General features: G+C 57.3%; 4 protein-coding genes across 4 annotated transcripts; 2 read left to right on the top strand and 2 right to left on the bottom strand.

Moving 5' to 3' along the window:
• Positions 1–483: 483 nt before the first annotated feature.
• On the bottom strand, positions 484–2,186 carry CcaverHIS019_0101140 (uncharacterized protein; the record flags this gene model as incomplete). The annotated part of the gene is made up of 8 exons (XM_060596723.1): positions 484–618; positions 654–845; positions 882–1,037; positions 1,075–1,494; positions 1,528–1,617; positions 1,650–1,699; positions 1,739–1,848; positions 1,885–2,186. 8 exons carry the CDS (start codon positions 2,184–2,186, stop codon positions 484–486), a joined length of 1,455 nt encoding a protein of 484 aa, XP_060452662.1.
• Positions 2,187–3,264: 1,078 nt separating this feature from the next.
• On the top strand, positions 3,265–4,694 carry CcaverHIS019_0101150 (uncharacterized protein; the record flags this gene model as incomplete). The annotated part of the gene is made up of 4 exons (XM_060596734.1): positions 3,265–3,295; positions 3,346–3,460; positions 3,700–4,468; positions 4,614–4,694. The coding sequence occupies 4 exons, from the start codon at positions 3,265–3,267 to the stop codon at positions 4,692–4,694; spliced, it is 996 nt and encodes a 331-aa protein (XP_060452663.1).
• A 3,325-nt stretch (positions 4,695–8,019) lies between these two features.
• CcaverHIS019_0101160 (uncharacterized protein) lies at positions 8,020–9,197 on the top strand (the record flags this gene model as incomplete). The annotated part of the gene is made up of 5 exons (XM_060596745.1): positions 8,020–8,111; positions 8,190–8,690; positions 8,725–8,943; positions 8,989–9,005; positions 9,094–9,197. 5 exons carry the CDS (start codon positions 8,020–8,022, stop codon positions 9,195–9,197), a joined length of 933 nt encoding a protein of 310 aa, XP_060452664.1.
• A 2,519-nt stretch (positions 9,198–11,716) lies between these two features.
• Positions 11,717–13,573, bottom strand: CcaverHIS019_0101170 (uncharacterized protein; the record flags this gene model as incomplete). Its single annotated transcript, XM_060596756.1, has 3 exons — positions 11,717–13,082; positions 13,119–13,312; positions 13,361–13,573. The coding sequence occupies 3 exons, from the start codon at positions 13,571–13,573 to the stop codon at positions 11,717–11,719; spliced, it is 1,773 nt and encodes a 590-aa protein (XP_060452665.1).
• Between the last annotated feature and the right edge of the window lie 198 nt (positions 13,574–13,771).

Genomic DNA, 13,771 nt, shown 5'->3' on the forward strand with positions numbered 1-13,771 from the left:
CTCACTCCGGAGCTTAGACAATAGTGTACGCGCTCGCGGGCGTGGGAGAGCTGTGCGTGTGGGAGAGGGAGTTTGAGGGACGATTGAGGGACGATTGAGGGCTCGTTGGCTTGTGGCTCTTACCTGGGTACAGGCGGCTAGGAGGCTGTAACGAAGATAAGATGGGACAAAGCAAGAGCCACATGAGAGGGTATTTGCAAAACAAGATGTGTGCCGTGGAGTGCGACCACGCTGTGTTCTGTAATGAGTCAGGTTCAGAAGACCAGCAGTAGTAAATGGATACAGTATCTAATAAATACCACACGAGAATGTAACCCCGGGAGATAAGACAACTCAGGCCACTTGACGTCTGCGCATCAATAGCATGTCATCACAGGATCATCCTATCCTAAGGACAAGACCCCGACCTAATACCACACGCATTGCCGATATCGGGCCAGGCCCGCCCTATGCACATGCTTACACAAATACTGTATACAACGTCTAAAAGCCCATGTCGGCGTAGTTGCTCCCCACGCCACGCACCTGCCCAATGTCATCGGTGATCTCGAACTCGCCGCGCGACTTGAGCGGCTCGGTGGGTCCGCGCTTGTCCTTGTTCTCGATCTTGTCCATTCTCTGAGGTGAGTGTGTATCGATCTTCGTAAACTGACCTTCTGGAGTAGCTTGCGGTTCAGGAGCATGGCCCGGTTAGAGTATAGGAGGTCGTTGTTGACGCTCTGGGCGAGTAGGTTGGCATGCATGAGCTGGACCATCTGCTGCTGCGAGGCGTAGTCGTCATCATCCACAAACGTTACAATCTCAGGCGTGCCGTCGATCGTTGCGCGGATCTCGCCGCGGAAAACCTGCAGGTTAGCAACTGGGATCGTGTATTAGCGCACCATGTCCTGAATGGCGGCCTTCACGGCCTCTGTGGGCGCATGTATTTTGTTGACGAGGTCCGCGAGCGAGAGGCGCGAGTACGTCTTACGGAGATCTAGGATCCGGCGCTTGGGAATCGAGCCCATAATCTGTGAGACGAGTCCGCCATTGCAGTCCTGCATGTCAGTTCACTGGGCATGCTGGAGAGCTCACTCTCGCAAACGTGGCGACAGCGTTGTCGTTCGAGACGGTATCAGTCACTTGATCCCATAGGCGTTTCTCAAACGCCATAGAGAGCTTTCTGTATGGGTCCATGCCCTTCTCGATAGAGCGGTTCATCGTCTGGGAGACGTCCCTGGAGAACGAGGCCTGGCGACCAGTACTGAGGAGCTCGCAAAGGATTGCGCGCTTCGCGCACGCGATGCGGATCGCAGATGGAGTCTCCCCGGGGATTGAGGCGCCGAAGATCAAGAGCTCGGAAGCGCGCGCGAAGTCGCCAGATGCAGCCGCGATGGTTCCTGCGTGGTGGTAGTAAGTCAGCACGTCGAGGACGTTGGTGTACGCCGCGACGTTGGAGTAGTGAATGGAGAGTGTCTGGTAACCGACGTCAATGGCGCGGAGTGAGAGGCACGTCTGTCGTCAGCGATTAGAATCGACTCTACTCACCTCGAGGAAGGCACCATGCACACCGTTGAACTGCGAGTGGTTGGACGAGAGACGAAGAAGGTGCTGCAGGGGACCAATGACACGCGCGGTCTACAGTCAGCAAGGTATTAGTCGTTCCGTACCTCCTTCGCCTTCTGGGCTGCGCGAAGCACCGCCCACGCGAACTGGGTAACTGCTGTCAGCGGGGTCAGCTCAGAGCGAGTGGACTCACCACGCGTGGGAGCACGCGCGAACTGTTCCGGATTGCCGCCGACACACACACGAAGCGCGAGGTCGAGGTTTTCGCCTGCACCACGCGCGTGATGAGTCAGACGCTCAGTACTGTGGTCAGTGGCACCGGGGAAGGTAAGGACCAACAGAATGTACACGAGACCGAGGGTGAGGGCAGGGATCTGCGCATCAGGAATGCGTGTCAGGTCTATGCCATCAAGACGGAGGAGACCGCGGGGAGCCTCCGAAGGACCATCTGTCGGAGGCGCGAGGATGTTCAGGAGCGTGGCGAGCTCTGCGAGGAGCTGGGGCGTGCGAGCGTCCACAATCTGCTTCCAAAGGTGCGCGGGGTTGCGTGGGATATGGATGCTCTGTGGCACCACCCGTGGGGCAACCGAAGGGAAGGCGGGGTGCGCGGCGCGCGAGGGACCCGCCTCGGAGTGGGCCATGTTGTTGCGCGAAGATACAGGTGGTTGATGATGATGCGGGTGGTTGGTAGTGATAGCGCTGACGACAGGTGGAGGGAGGGGAACCTCACGTGGAGGTCACGTGAGTAACGGGGTTAGGTAATACAGCGTGGCCATATCCATTTTTCCGGATGCGATTCTCGGCGGTTGTTGTGCTTGGCAGAAGTTGAGCTTGGCGGAAGTTGGGCTTGGCGGAAGATGGATTCCGATGAGGTGTCCACACCATGCGAAGCGCGCCGTTGTCTACAAACGACAGCCTAGCTGCTGTCTGCCCCATGCGATCAACAGGTCTAAAGCGCGATGGGCGACATTGAAATTCGCTAAGCTACATGGTGCCTGTCTTGCATCGGCGAAATGAACGCTGACGGTGGTACGGCGTCAAGGAATGCCGAACGCGCAACCTGCTCAGCTGCAGCCTCTCCCGCCGGCAATCGCCATGTGCTCGTCTGAATCAGCATCCGGCGGGCGGTCAGCTCATGGAGTTCGTGATGTAACCGGCAAGGACTGGGTCAAGTGCCAACTCCATCTCCATTCCGCCCACGGCTATGAAATAGCAAACATAGACCGTACCGGCCTCCAGGCAGCCCTGCCTCTAGTAATTTGCATGCATGTCCTGTCATTCCATTCGCACTCGCACTCGCGCTCCGAAAGGAACGAGATTAAGAGACACTGCGATTAGCAGGTTAATAGGCGCACGCATGAAGTATCAACGTGATATTCAAAACAGACAAAGCAACATTAGATCAGTAACAAGGACACAGCCCGGTTGGCAGCCGGCTCCCCACCCCCCGGATGCGGCCTTGTCCGCCGAGCCTTGTTCGATGAACATAGTTGGCCAACGTGGCTGAGCGATATTGATGTAGTTTCACGGCACGTAAGCAATCGGCCGGAGCCGAAGGCCAGCTCCTGGGTTTCCATGCCGGTGCGGTGGCCGTGTGGCCGCGCAAGACCGCAAAACCGGCAACCAACCAACCGGACCTAGGTGGGCGGTCGTGGGCCCAGTACAATAAATGCTTGGCCCGTACTCGTCGACTCCCCATCATTGACTTGAACATACACCATGACGATCACCACGCCTATCACGGAGCTCTGTGAGTAATTGTGCTTTGTATAAGCCCGGAGCACAACGGCTAATATGCAGTTGGCATCCAGCACCCCGTCCTCCTTGCCGGCATGAACGTCGCTGCGGGCCCCAGGCTTGCGGCGGCGGTTTCGAACGCTGGTGGCCTCGGTGTAATTGGCGGCGTTGGCTACACGTGAGTAGAGTGTGTGTGGGACTTGCAGTTTGCGTGCGAGATCTGGGTCTGTCGTTGAGAGCGATACCGAATATCGGCGGGGCCAAGTGCTTCGCCGGCGGTTATGACGGTTAGCCATCTCACGCTGAAATATCTGAGGTGGGGGGCCTTTGCCAGCTTCGCGGCGGTTGCGGGGGTCAGACGACCCTCTCAACGAGCGTGCTCTCCGACCTGCCACATTGTCGCACTGCTGACGCCAGCCCCAAGCACCTCCGCGGCGTCATCAAGGAGATTAAGGAGGGACTCAACAGCCCTGACCTCCCCTTCGGTGTCGACCTCCTCCTCCCCCAGGTCGGCGGCTCGGCACGCAAGACTAACTACGACTACACCAAGGGCAACCTTGACGCTCTCATCGACGTTATCATCGAGGAGAAGGCCAAGCTCTTTGTGTGCGCTGTCGGTGTGCCCCCCAAGCACGTCGTCGACAAGCTCCACAAGCACGGCATCCTCGTCATGAACATGATCGGCCACCCCAAGCACGCCGACAAGGCGCTCGCTGTCGGTGTCGACATTATCTGCGCACAGGGCGGTGAGGGTGGTGGCCACACTGGCTCGATCCCCACCTCGATCCTCATCCCTGCCGTCGTCGACCGCGTCAAGGGCAAGACCTCGCCCCTCACCGGCAAGCCCATCTACGTCGTCGCTGCCGGTGGCATGGCTGACGGCCGCGGCCTCGCCGCCGCCCTCATGTGGGGCGCCCAGGCCGTCTGGGTCGGCACCCGTTTCGTCGCTTCGGTTGAGGCCGGCGCGCCCAAGAAGCACAAGGAGCTCATTCTTTCCGCCGACCACGGCGACACTAACACCACCCTCATTTACACCGGTCGTCCCCTCCGTGTTCGCCGTACCGACTACGTCAAGCAGTGGGAGGGCCGCCAGGACGAGATCAAGTCTCTCACCTCGCAAGGCAAGCTCCCTCACGAGGTCGAGCTCAGCAAGAAGCCCGAGCTCTCTCTTCCCGGTCGCCCATGGGTAAGTGCTCCCTTTCAACACTGTCTCCCTTTCTACACCTTTTTCTTTCTACATTGTCTCCCTTCCAACACTGTTTAAAGACGTCGCTAACAATCTGCTCATGGGAGACGTCGCGGCCACAATCACTACAGTGGAACCGGCCAAGAAGATCATCGACGAGATGGTGGCCACTGCGGAGGTGCAGATCAAGCGCGGACAGAGCTTCCTCACCGGCGCCAAGCTCTAATAACCCATGCGCGGGATAGACGGGCGTTGTAGGGCTATCTCCTAGTTGTTATGCAGTGATAAGTTTACCAACCGGTCTGATGCTGCAGAGGCGGACTGAGTACATGTACTGGCACAGGATTGGAGAGTGAAATGCGACGTGAAAGGCGATGATGCGATGATGCGATGAGGCAGGATGTACGCGATAGGTTAAATTGTTGTGGCAGTGCCACGAGCCTGTATTTGCTTGTCCCACTATAGTCCCCGCACCACTATGTTCGCCAGCGCTGATCGTCCTTGCGCTAATCCTCCTTGCACTACACCGCGGGCCCAGGACAAACCCCAAACAAACGCTCCAACGCCGATAGGAGTGTGGGCACCATGATACCAAGGAAGGATGAGAGAGTGGCTGGCAGCATCGATCTGTCTCTCGCACCTTTACAGCAGAGCTGTTCAGTTCGACGAAGGTCAGAATGCCAGCAAACCACCCCATGCATCTGACGCTCGCTCAGCAAAAATGTTTCACTGGATAATTGACGAGAGTGGGATTCGAACCCACGTCCGAAGACTGCGGATTTCTAACTAGTAGAAACCTGAACACAGCGCCTTAGACCACTCGGCCATCTCGCCGATGACATCTGAGATTTCCGGTAACACGTGTTACCGAAATGTTGGGTGCAGTTGCAAGACCAGGCAGTGAAGAGTTCTCTGCAACGTGCGGTGTGTTTGTGGCAAATGTATCATGCCTGAGTGTTGCATTGGATGATTGACATAGTCCAACGGGACACTCACCCCAGGCACAACGACATCTGTGGCACATGTCGGCCACACTGAAAGCTATCAACGTTTCTTGCATGAGGAGACGGACAAGGCAGCGTGATAGAGACCAAGACTACCAGTCAGAAGTTTGGTTCGTTGTACACTGCAGGTGCATGACATATTGCTACTCTGAAGCTGTGGACCCACTCGAAGTCCGCTGGGAGTGTTGGAACTGGAACCGTAAGTTGAATCGATGGAGTGACCAGTCTCTTGGCTTTGCCAATGGGTCGTCCCGCAGCTGCCGAGCAAGTCCGAGATCGACACGGCCTGACCTGCTGATCGACACATCTGAGCGGGCATCTCTTCCCGCCACAGCGAATGATCTGCGTGATCTGCGTGGCAGTAACGATGGCCACACCCACGTCGGAAGTCGCGTTTGAATACCAACACAGGTATACCGCTGTACTGGTACCTTGGGATTGAGACGGCTGTACCTTAGAGAACATCTGCTCTACCGTCTGACCCCACCAGCCGGCGGAAACTTGTGCCTGCTGAAATGACAGGAAACTCCAGAAAGCCCGTATCAGACACCGGAAGCCCATGGCTGGAGTCGCCTGAAGCATATCCCGGTGGTTACTGGAACGGTAGCCTGGAAACAGGCCGCTCTTGCCTCGCGCGCAGTCCAAGTTGAATTTCTGGAAAATAGGCAGCGAAATAATGGCAAGTGACGCGGTTGATGCGGTGCTGTCAGCTATCACCTGATTTGCAACGAGCAGGTCCAGATCCCACAGGTCATGTACAGAAGGTCTCTCGACGGCGTTTGCATACGACGCCTCGACGTAAACTGTCCATCCTTTACACCTACAGCAGACATCCGCCAGTTGGCAGAAGCCACTTGGATGGTCTTGAGCTGGTTGAGGCCCCAGGCCGATCCGTGTCGTCGTATCTGCTATCAGCTGCAAACCCTTATGGTCCTATGCTCCGCGGCATAGATAGGGAGTGTGGGTACAGAACGCCCAGGGCGAAGTAAAGTTCCGGGGCGTGTGCAAGTCGTGTGCCAGTGTGCGCAACTTGTGGTCGAGCCATGGTCGGGATTGTCCCGTTGACCTGACACTCCACCTGCTGACATGTACACATCTCATCCCTGAACGCCTTGCCTAGGGGTTCAGCAACCTCTGCCAGCTGATGCTGATCTCGGCTCTGACGGGAATGTGATCGGTGCTAAGATTATCGCGTGGTACGACGCTGGAGGCTGGTGTAGTCAGCCGTTGAATCGGCCGTTTGAGGCCGTTTGGAATACACAACGCCATTACGTTTCAGCAGGGGACTAAAGGTAGATCCAACGGAAGACCGAAGGCAAGCAAGGTCTGCAGGGTACCAGAGATCATGGGTGGGAAGAGCAAAAGCACGGGACTGGTGAGTTGTTGAGGCGGGGAACGTAAGAGGACTGAGTCAGTCCCAGGATCCATGACGCCAATGGATCCCAGCTGAATCGCAAGTCGACAGAGTTGAGCGAGGTCCTGTTCAGGACAGCAACTGGAGCCTGCCTGTGAGATGATTGGGTGGTCATTTGTCCAATTGCCCACCCACACCGCCTCTGCTTCATTTAGATCCCGACAAACAAGCAGCATTACGATACGCCATTACTTACGGAGCTTTTGCTTCCAGGGCGAATATGATCAACCGTAATTGTGTTAAGCTCGGATTCCTTGTCAAGGTATTACGGCATGCTCACCTCATCCAAGCGTCGGAGCAGCTGAGGCAGTTCCTCCAGCCTTTATCCACCCTTTTGGCTGTGCAATCTAGCATAGCCTCATAGCCCAACCTGTAGCGCCTGGAAACGTCTGAAACTCATAACCCTGGTCTGCTCATTGCTCCATCGCCCTCTCTCTCTATCTGCGCTACTCTCGGGTCGAGGGCCTCGAGCGCCTCCTGATCGCCAACTCGGAACATTGCGGTGGTGTTGCAACCTACGGGCAATCATGAGCGTGTTGGACAATCACTCCGGACCAGGAATGAGGCAGGAGGGAGTTGATTGAATCTCACATCACCTTCCCATAAAAGCGGGTGCTTTTGTCCGACTTGGGTCTCCCTCGAATTTCTAGAATCCAACGCAAGACCTTGACGCGACTCACCTTCACACTTCTTTTATCAATTATCAGCTCGCTTTGCTGGCCATCACATGGCAGCGATGTACGCTGTGCCCACGTCACCGGCATTGTCATCGATTGACTCGCCCAAATCCAGCTCGTTGCACTACACTGTCGACTCGTGGTCGACGCTGCCATCACCTCCACCGGCTTACACCTTGAGCTGTAATCGCAATCTGCCGAGACGGTATCGTCCGTATTCCAGCAGCTTAAACAATTCAGCAAAGTTTACTCCTGGTCTCATCCCCAAATCTACCGTAGCCTCTTCTGGCAATCCAGTACCCATCACCGCAGACGCAGGACCGCAACGCCATCATACATACCCGCCTCCACACTACTCAAATCCCGCCTACAACCACCACCGCCTGTCTATGCCCTATCCGGCCCATCGGCCATACAGCGCACCGGCTCCTGCTCCGCTCCCGCTCTGGACCCCCAATGTCTTTTATAGTCGCGGTAGCCTCGTCTGGTATGCTGGCCGCGTCTGGAGGTGCGACACTCCGCACACCAGCGGCGACCTGGCGCGAGAGGTGAGTGACGCTCCCCTGGAAAACGCCACTGACTTGACAGCCAACAGAGAGTTTGCATCTTTGGACCCCAGTTGGTAGCAACCTCGTGTCGACGTTCAACGGTTACAACTCGCCACCTAGCTATCACCACGGAACGCCTCCACACCTGCCCGCGCGGCCGCAGACGGCGCCGGCCAGTACCGAGCGTATTCGTTCCCGCGCCTTGCTTGAGGACACCGATGCGTCGCGTAAAGCTGCGTATCTGCAAGAGGAGCTGTCGGGAGCGAGAGTCTGGCGTGTCGGTGGGGTGGGGGTGTTCGCATATGCCGAAGACGTCCGTGCCGAGCGTGTGCGCCAGGCGGCGTGGCGAGAATGGTCAGCTACCAACGGAAGCGACGAGTGGCTACATGCTGCGCGTTTACGCACGGCGAAATACATTACCGCGCACGAGCAGGGACGCCTGCGTCCACTCGTGCGATGGCACCTGGTAGAGGGCAATGGCTCCCTGCCGATGGACGCGCTCCCCGTAGGCCGCGAAGCGAGTGGAGCCGTGCTCTACTCCGCGCGTGCCTGGCTTGGTGGTGGTGTAGAGATTGGAAAGTGAGTGTGTCACGCGGGTAGTGGCTGACGACAGATGTGGTATGCATATCCGCGGGGGGAGTGCATTCACCTATGGCGGCGAGGAGCTCGACGTGCCATTCTTTGAGGTGCTATGTGGCCCGCCCGACGTCGTCGAGTGGGTCTCCTTTGAGCGGGGCGCGACTGCCAACCTACCGGGCTGGCAGCCGGTTGAGGGCGCCCGCGACCGGATGACCCTGCGTGCTGTTCTCATTGCGCGCGCCACACACGAAGGGTACGTTCCCAGGAGTGTAGATTGTGGATCGGTGCTGACGCCCAGAGGCTTACAGCCATGTAGTGAGTGTTGGTGTTGTGGGGAGTGGTGCCCAGGGTTTGGTTTTTTTTGGGTTCGACCCTGCCGCAACAAAGGCTTGACTAACACCAGAGTGTCTCGTCGATGACGACCACGCCTGCATCCCCTCTGGCGGACAAGAGTCTTGGGTCACTCCCTTTGAGGTTCTCACGTACGCCGCCATGTTTAGGCGCTAGATCCGCAGCACGTGTACCCGCGATTAGCCGCGGTGACCCGCCGACATCCTGCTGCAACGCCGCAGGGCGGGCCTGGTCCAGCGCGGGCTTGCGTACGCGCGAGTTGGGATCTGCATCCCACGTAACGACTTACGCCATCATCTGGGTTCACAGGCTCTGCTCTTCCACTCGCTCATCCCCTTCGGGTGCCCTCCGCCTTCCATGCCCCTTCCAAAATGCGCAGAATATTTTGTCGCGTGGTGTTTAGCAAATGCCTATCATTCATTTCCCGCCCACCGGCACGCTCCCCCCTCTACCCACATCATTGACGAATTCGCGGGGTCACTCTTAGCATGCCCCTTGCCAGATGTATCATAGTCTTTAAAAAGTTCTCTAGGAGGTGTATTCTCTAGTTGCTGTCTGGGCTTTGCTGCAAGGTGGGCAGTGATGTAACGAGCGCAAGCTGTAGGTTCAGGCCGGACGCTACTCTGTGTTCGGAGGCAGAGCATCTTCGCGCCCTTAACTGCACCGCGATTCGGGTCGCCTCGAATCCTCTGGTTCTATTTGGGTTCTCGGCAGATGTCCCTAGAATCATGCTTCATATGACCTGTTGGCTTGGCGCTCACAGAGCAGCACTGGGGTTGATTATGTTATCCCTCTGCAGTTCCTAGACATGAGGCTTACGTGAACTCAGCTCGTCGATCACCTGGGATGGAACAAGGGAACGCGGGGAAATGAGGAGTGAGGCACAGAGGCAGAGAAGCAGAGAGACAGAGAGGAAGCGAGGCCAGTGGCAATGCAGAGCGCTAGGGCTTGCCGATGGTGCCGAAATGTGAAACTGTGGCGCGGTTAACGTCACTAAGCATACCCTGGGGCCTGTCCACAATGCACCTGAATGCTGACGTTGACAAATTCCCACCATTTCCCTTCTTGGCTTTTGACTTCGTAGATCTGAGCGGGAGTGATGTTTGGGGCAGTGGAGAATTTGGCCTTTTGGATGCCCGTTGCTGAGCGACGCTACATTCGCTTAGCGAGCCCCACCCGCCCTGAGGTCGGGCGGTGCCCGACCCGTGTTAGTCAGGACCTGGATGAATTTTGTCTGCTTCCAGTTGCAAAGTACAAAGGCGATACATCTTTAAGCAGAGTCCGCACGGTGATTGCGCGCTGTTGGAGTGCACTGGGCACGTCACCATGTAGATTGTGTTGTGGAATTGGGAACGGAGACGGTGTGCGTCTGGGGAATGTCTGTGGGGGCTTTGTGGCCGGGACTAGAGGCGGTGAAAGAAGCTCTGGGATCTGTGGTGAGGGTGAGCCTCTGTTTGCATCACAGAGCGGGGTTGTTGGTGGGCTTTCTCTACCCGCGTCTCCGAGGAGCAGCAATGAGCGCGAGTCACTGTCGTCTGAATACCATCTCCTGATGAAGTTTCCACACGTCAACAGACGATCTGCTACATACCCATCTCCTCGCCTTGGCCAGCTCGAACCCCTGTTGCCTGCTATCTACATTACTACATTTCCTCATCTGCCTACCAAAATGAATATGCCCAAGAGCAAGGAGGCAGCTCACGTACGCATGGCACGCGCAGCGAGGTTTGTAAAACGTTCTAACCAGTATGTGAGGCTGACACCATACGGGGTTCGTCCTGGCCAATCCGCCCAGAATCAGCCGGGCGTTCTTGAATAATTTCTTGGTCGCGGCCCAGCGCATTCTCTGAGCCTGTTCAAACTGACAAGAAACTCAATGGCGCAGAACGTGCTGAGCCTAAGAACGTAAAGCCTGTTGGACCAGGGGCAGAGAGGCCGGCTGTTCAGCAGCCTGTCCAACTTCTCTAACCCCATCACCTTTCTCTCAACGCACCCAGAAAATTGATGACTCCACAGCCCTACAAGTCTGAACAATTCCAAGAGAGGGCTATGTGTGAATACTACAGGGCAGAACGCGACTCGGGGAACGCGACTCGGGGAAAAAACATAAGAGTGAGCCGGTTGCGAGCTTGACACGCAACTGTGAGGCTTTCGGCCGCTCGGCAACACCTTCTCTTTCCGATCTATTGCCTCGGACTGTTGCTCTGTACCATACAAGTTCAAACCTAAATTCCACTCCACAGTTGTCTGTGCAGAATCAAGATCGACCGCCCGTCTACGGCATGGCCGCCACATTTGCCGCAGCTATGGCGCATTTCTCCTCTGAAGGCATCGAAACACCGTAGTTGGGACCTCGTTTCCCTGACATGCAGTGGTACTGACTGTGACGCGACAGATGAAACAACTGAGCAAGAGATGATTGAGTAGCTTGAAGCATTATCTCTGACAAGTTTGTTGAAGTAATGAAGTAAATTCCGCCCGCACCGCCTATAGCCTCCGTGCTCTACAGTGGCACGTCCTACTTGCAGTTTCTCCTTTTAACTTCGTCCCGACGACACCTGACCTTCATAGTTGACGTTCCAACTGTAATGGTACTTCCTCACGGAAGAATGCGCCCCCATACCGCCCAAGACCTATACATACAGGAATGTGAGTTATGCATACCTCCAAGACTCTCAAGATTGGTTCCCATGTCCCTGCCGCCGCAACTCGAACCCCTCCTCGCCGGCCAGAACGCGGCGGTTATTCTCCTCGACCTCGATGCGGCGCCACTCCGCTAAACTCGACGAATTGACTACCCAGATACGCGCGCGCCTCGTACCCGCATCCGTATCTGGTATGCCGTCCGTGACGCCCGCCTCGCGCATGACTTTGAGCACGGCGCCGCGGTTGTTGGTCAGTACGGTCGCGCGGGCCTGTATCCCCGCGAGAAGGGTGCGGAGCGTGTGGCCCGACGGCAGGCGCGAGGACGCGGGAAACACGGTACCGGGGCGCAGGGGGTTTTTACTCGCCTGCCCCCTGTCCCTGTCCTTCTTGTTCTTGGTTTTTGGCTCAGCCTTCTTCTTGGGTGGGCGGGTGGGCTTGGTTGGGCCAGGGGTTGGTTCGCGCGAGGGTGGCGTGCTTGGCCCTCCTGCCGCGATCATGCGCTCACACACGGCGGCAACGGTCGCGTCGAATGCCATCTCGGGCTCGTGGGTCGCCAGCTCCCCGTCCTCGATGATCGTCACGCTGATTGAGGTGAGACAGCCCGCATCACCTTCCCATCGACTGCCTCTCCAGAAGTCACCTACGGCTGGGTCGAAGAGCGCCTTGGCACGGCGCCGTTCCGCAGCGCCCCCAATCACCTCCACTAACCCAGGAAGCCGCCCATACACCTCACGTGTGCACCAGAAGCGCGGGGTCGTGATCCCCGCGGCTGACAGCTGATCACGCAGGTCGTGTATCAGCGGCCGAGTCATCTCGAGCTGCAGCTGGTCGCGCAGGTCGCGCGTTGCGTTCGAATGCGGTGCGAGATGCGGAGTGGGCTTGTGCGTTCCGTTCGCTGTTGAGGTCTGGTCACCCACGAGCAACAGTCGAAAGCGCGCCTCGAGCTCGTCTTCATTCTGTGGGAGGGGGCAATGCGTCGAGTCACAGCAGAGAGCTATGAGCACACTGAGGTCGAGCACGATATCTATGGCAGGGACAGCCTCGGCAGGCCGCGTGAGAGGTGGTAGGGGTGGACCCCACTGCGCGGCAAACTCGAGTTCGATACCCAGATCTCGCAACACTGCAAAGGTCTGTGGTATCCTTGGATCTCGGTGGCCGTCTTCCGGGTTCTCCTCCAGCCGCGTCAGGACATATCGTATCCTCGGCTGTTGGAGGCCTGGCAGCCGCTGGCACTGCTGCGCTGCATCGATTAGGAGTCGCGCCTGCGTGATGAGCGAGTTGGTGAGTTCGGCGCCTGGTGAGGATCCATTCTCAGCGTCCGAGTCCGAGTCGTAGTCCGAGTTGATGTACGAGTCATGTTCACGAAACTCAACCATGAGGCGCGACTCCTTGATCCTGTTATCAGCTCATTGCTTGATCATGTAAGCTCACGTGTTGACCTTGACCCACTCATCCCCACCGGCTGCCACGACATCGACCTTGACAGATCCTGGCGCTCCCTGGCGCTCCATGGTTTGCCACACGCCGACGAGCGGGCGAGGAGAGCGCTTGAATGCGTCCCAGACGCCCTGTAACGACACGAGGTTGGTCGAGTACTCCAAGGGTGGACTGGGAGACTCGAGTAGCTGGGATCAGTTTCCAATGGTCGCAGCGGCAGTGCCACAGGAACTCACGGCGTCGACAATGGCGCTTTCCTTGTGGACGTGATGCAGGAACTTGCTTAGTCCCTGCACGCCCGTCTGGGCGTATTCGTCTGGGTGGTGCCAATCGATAATAGGAGGAAAGTAGCGATCACCTTCTGGGACGCTGGCGAGGTACTGTTGGATCTCGGTCGCGAGCGTTCGCAGCTGCGTGCCGACGGCAGCGAGCGCGCTGCCTTCGGTCATGATGCTAGCGGCAGAGGTTACACAGTAGAGTAGGCCTAACCTAGGGCGGGCCAGATATGGCGGTTCTCTGAGCGTCTAGTAAGTGGTCGTGCCGCTGTTGCTGTGAATGATGTTCACGCGCATCGAGTTCGACTTGGTGCACCTCCACCGGCTTTATCAGATCCTCGCGGGAATGCCACATAAATACCTTGCCAATTT

Source organism: Cutaneotrichosporon cavernicola, assembly GCF_030864355.1.
Source record: "Cutaneotrichosporon cavernicola HIS019 DNA, chromosome: 1".
Lineage (NCBI taxonomy): Eukaryota > Fungi > Basidiomycota > Tremellomycetes > Trichosporonales > Trichosporonaceae > Cutaneotrichosporon > Cutaneotrichosporon cavernicola.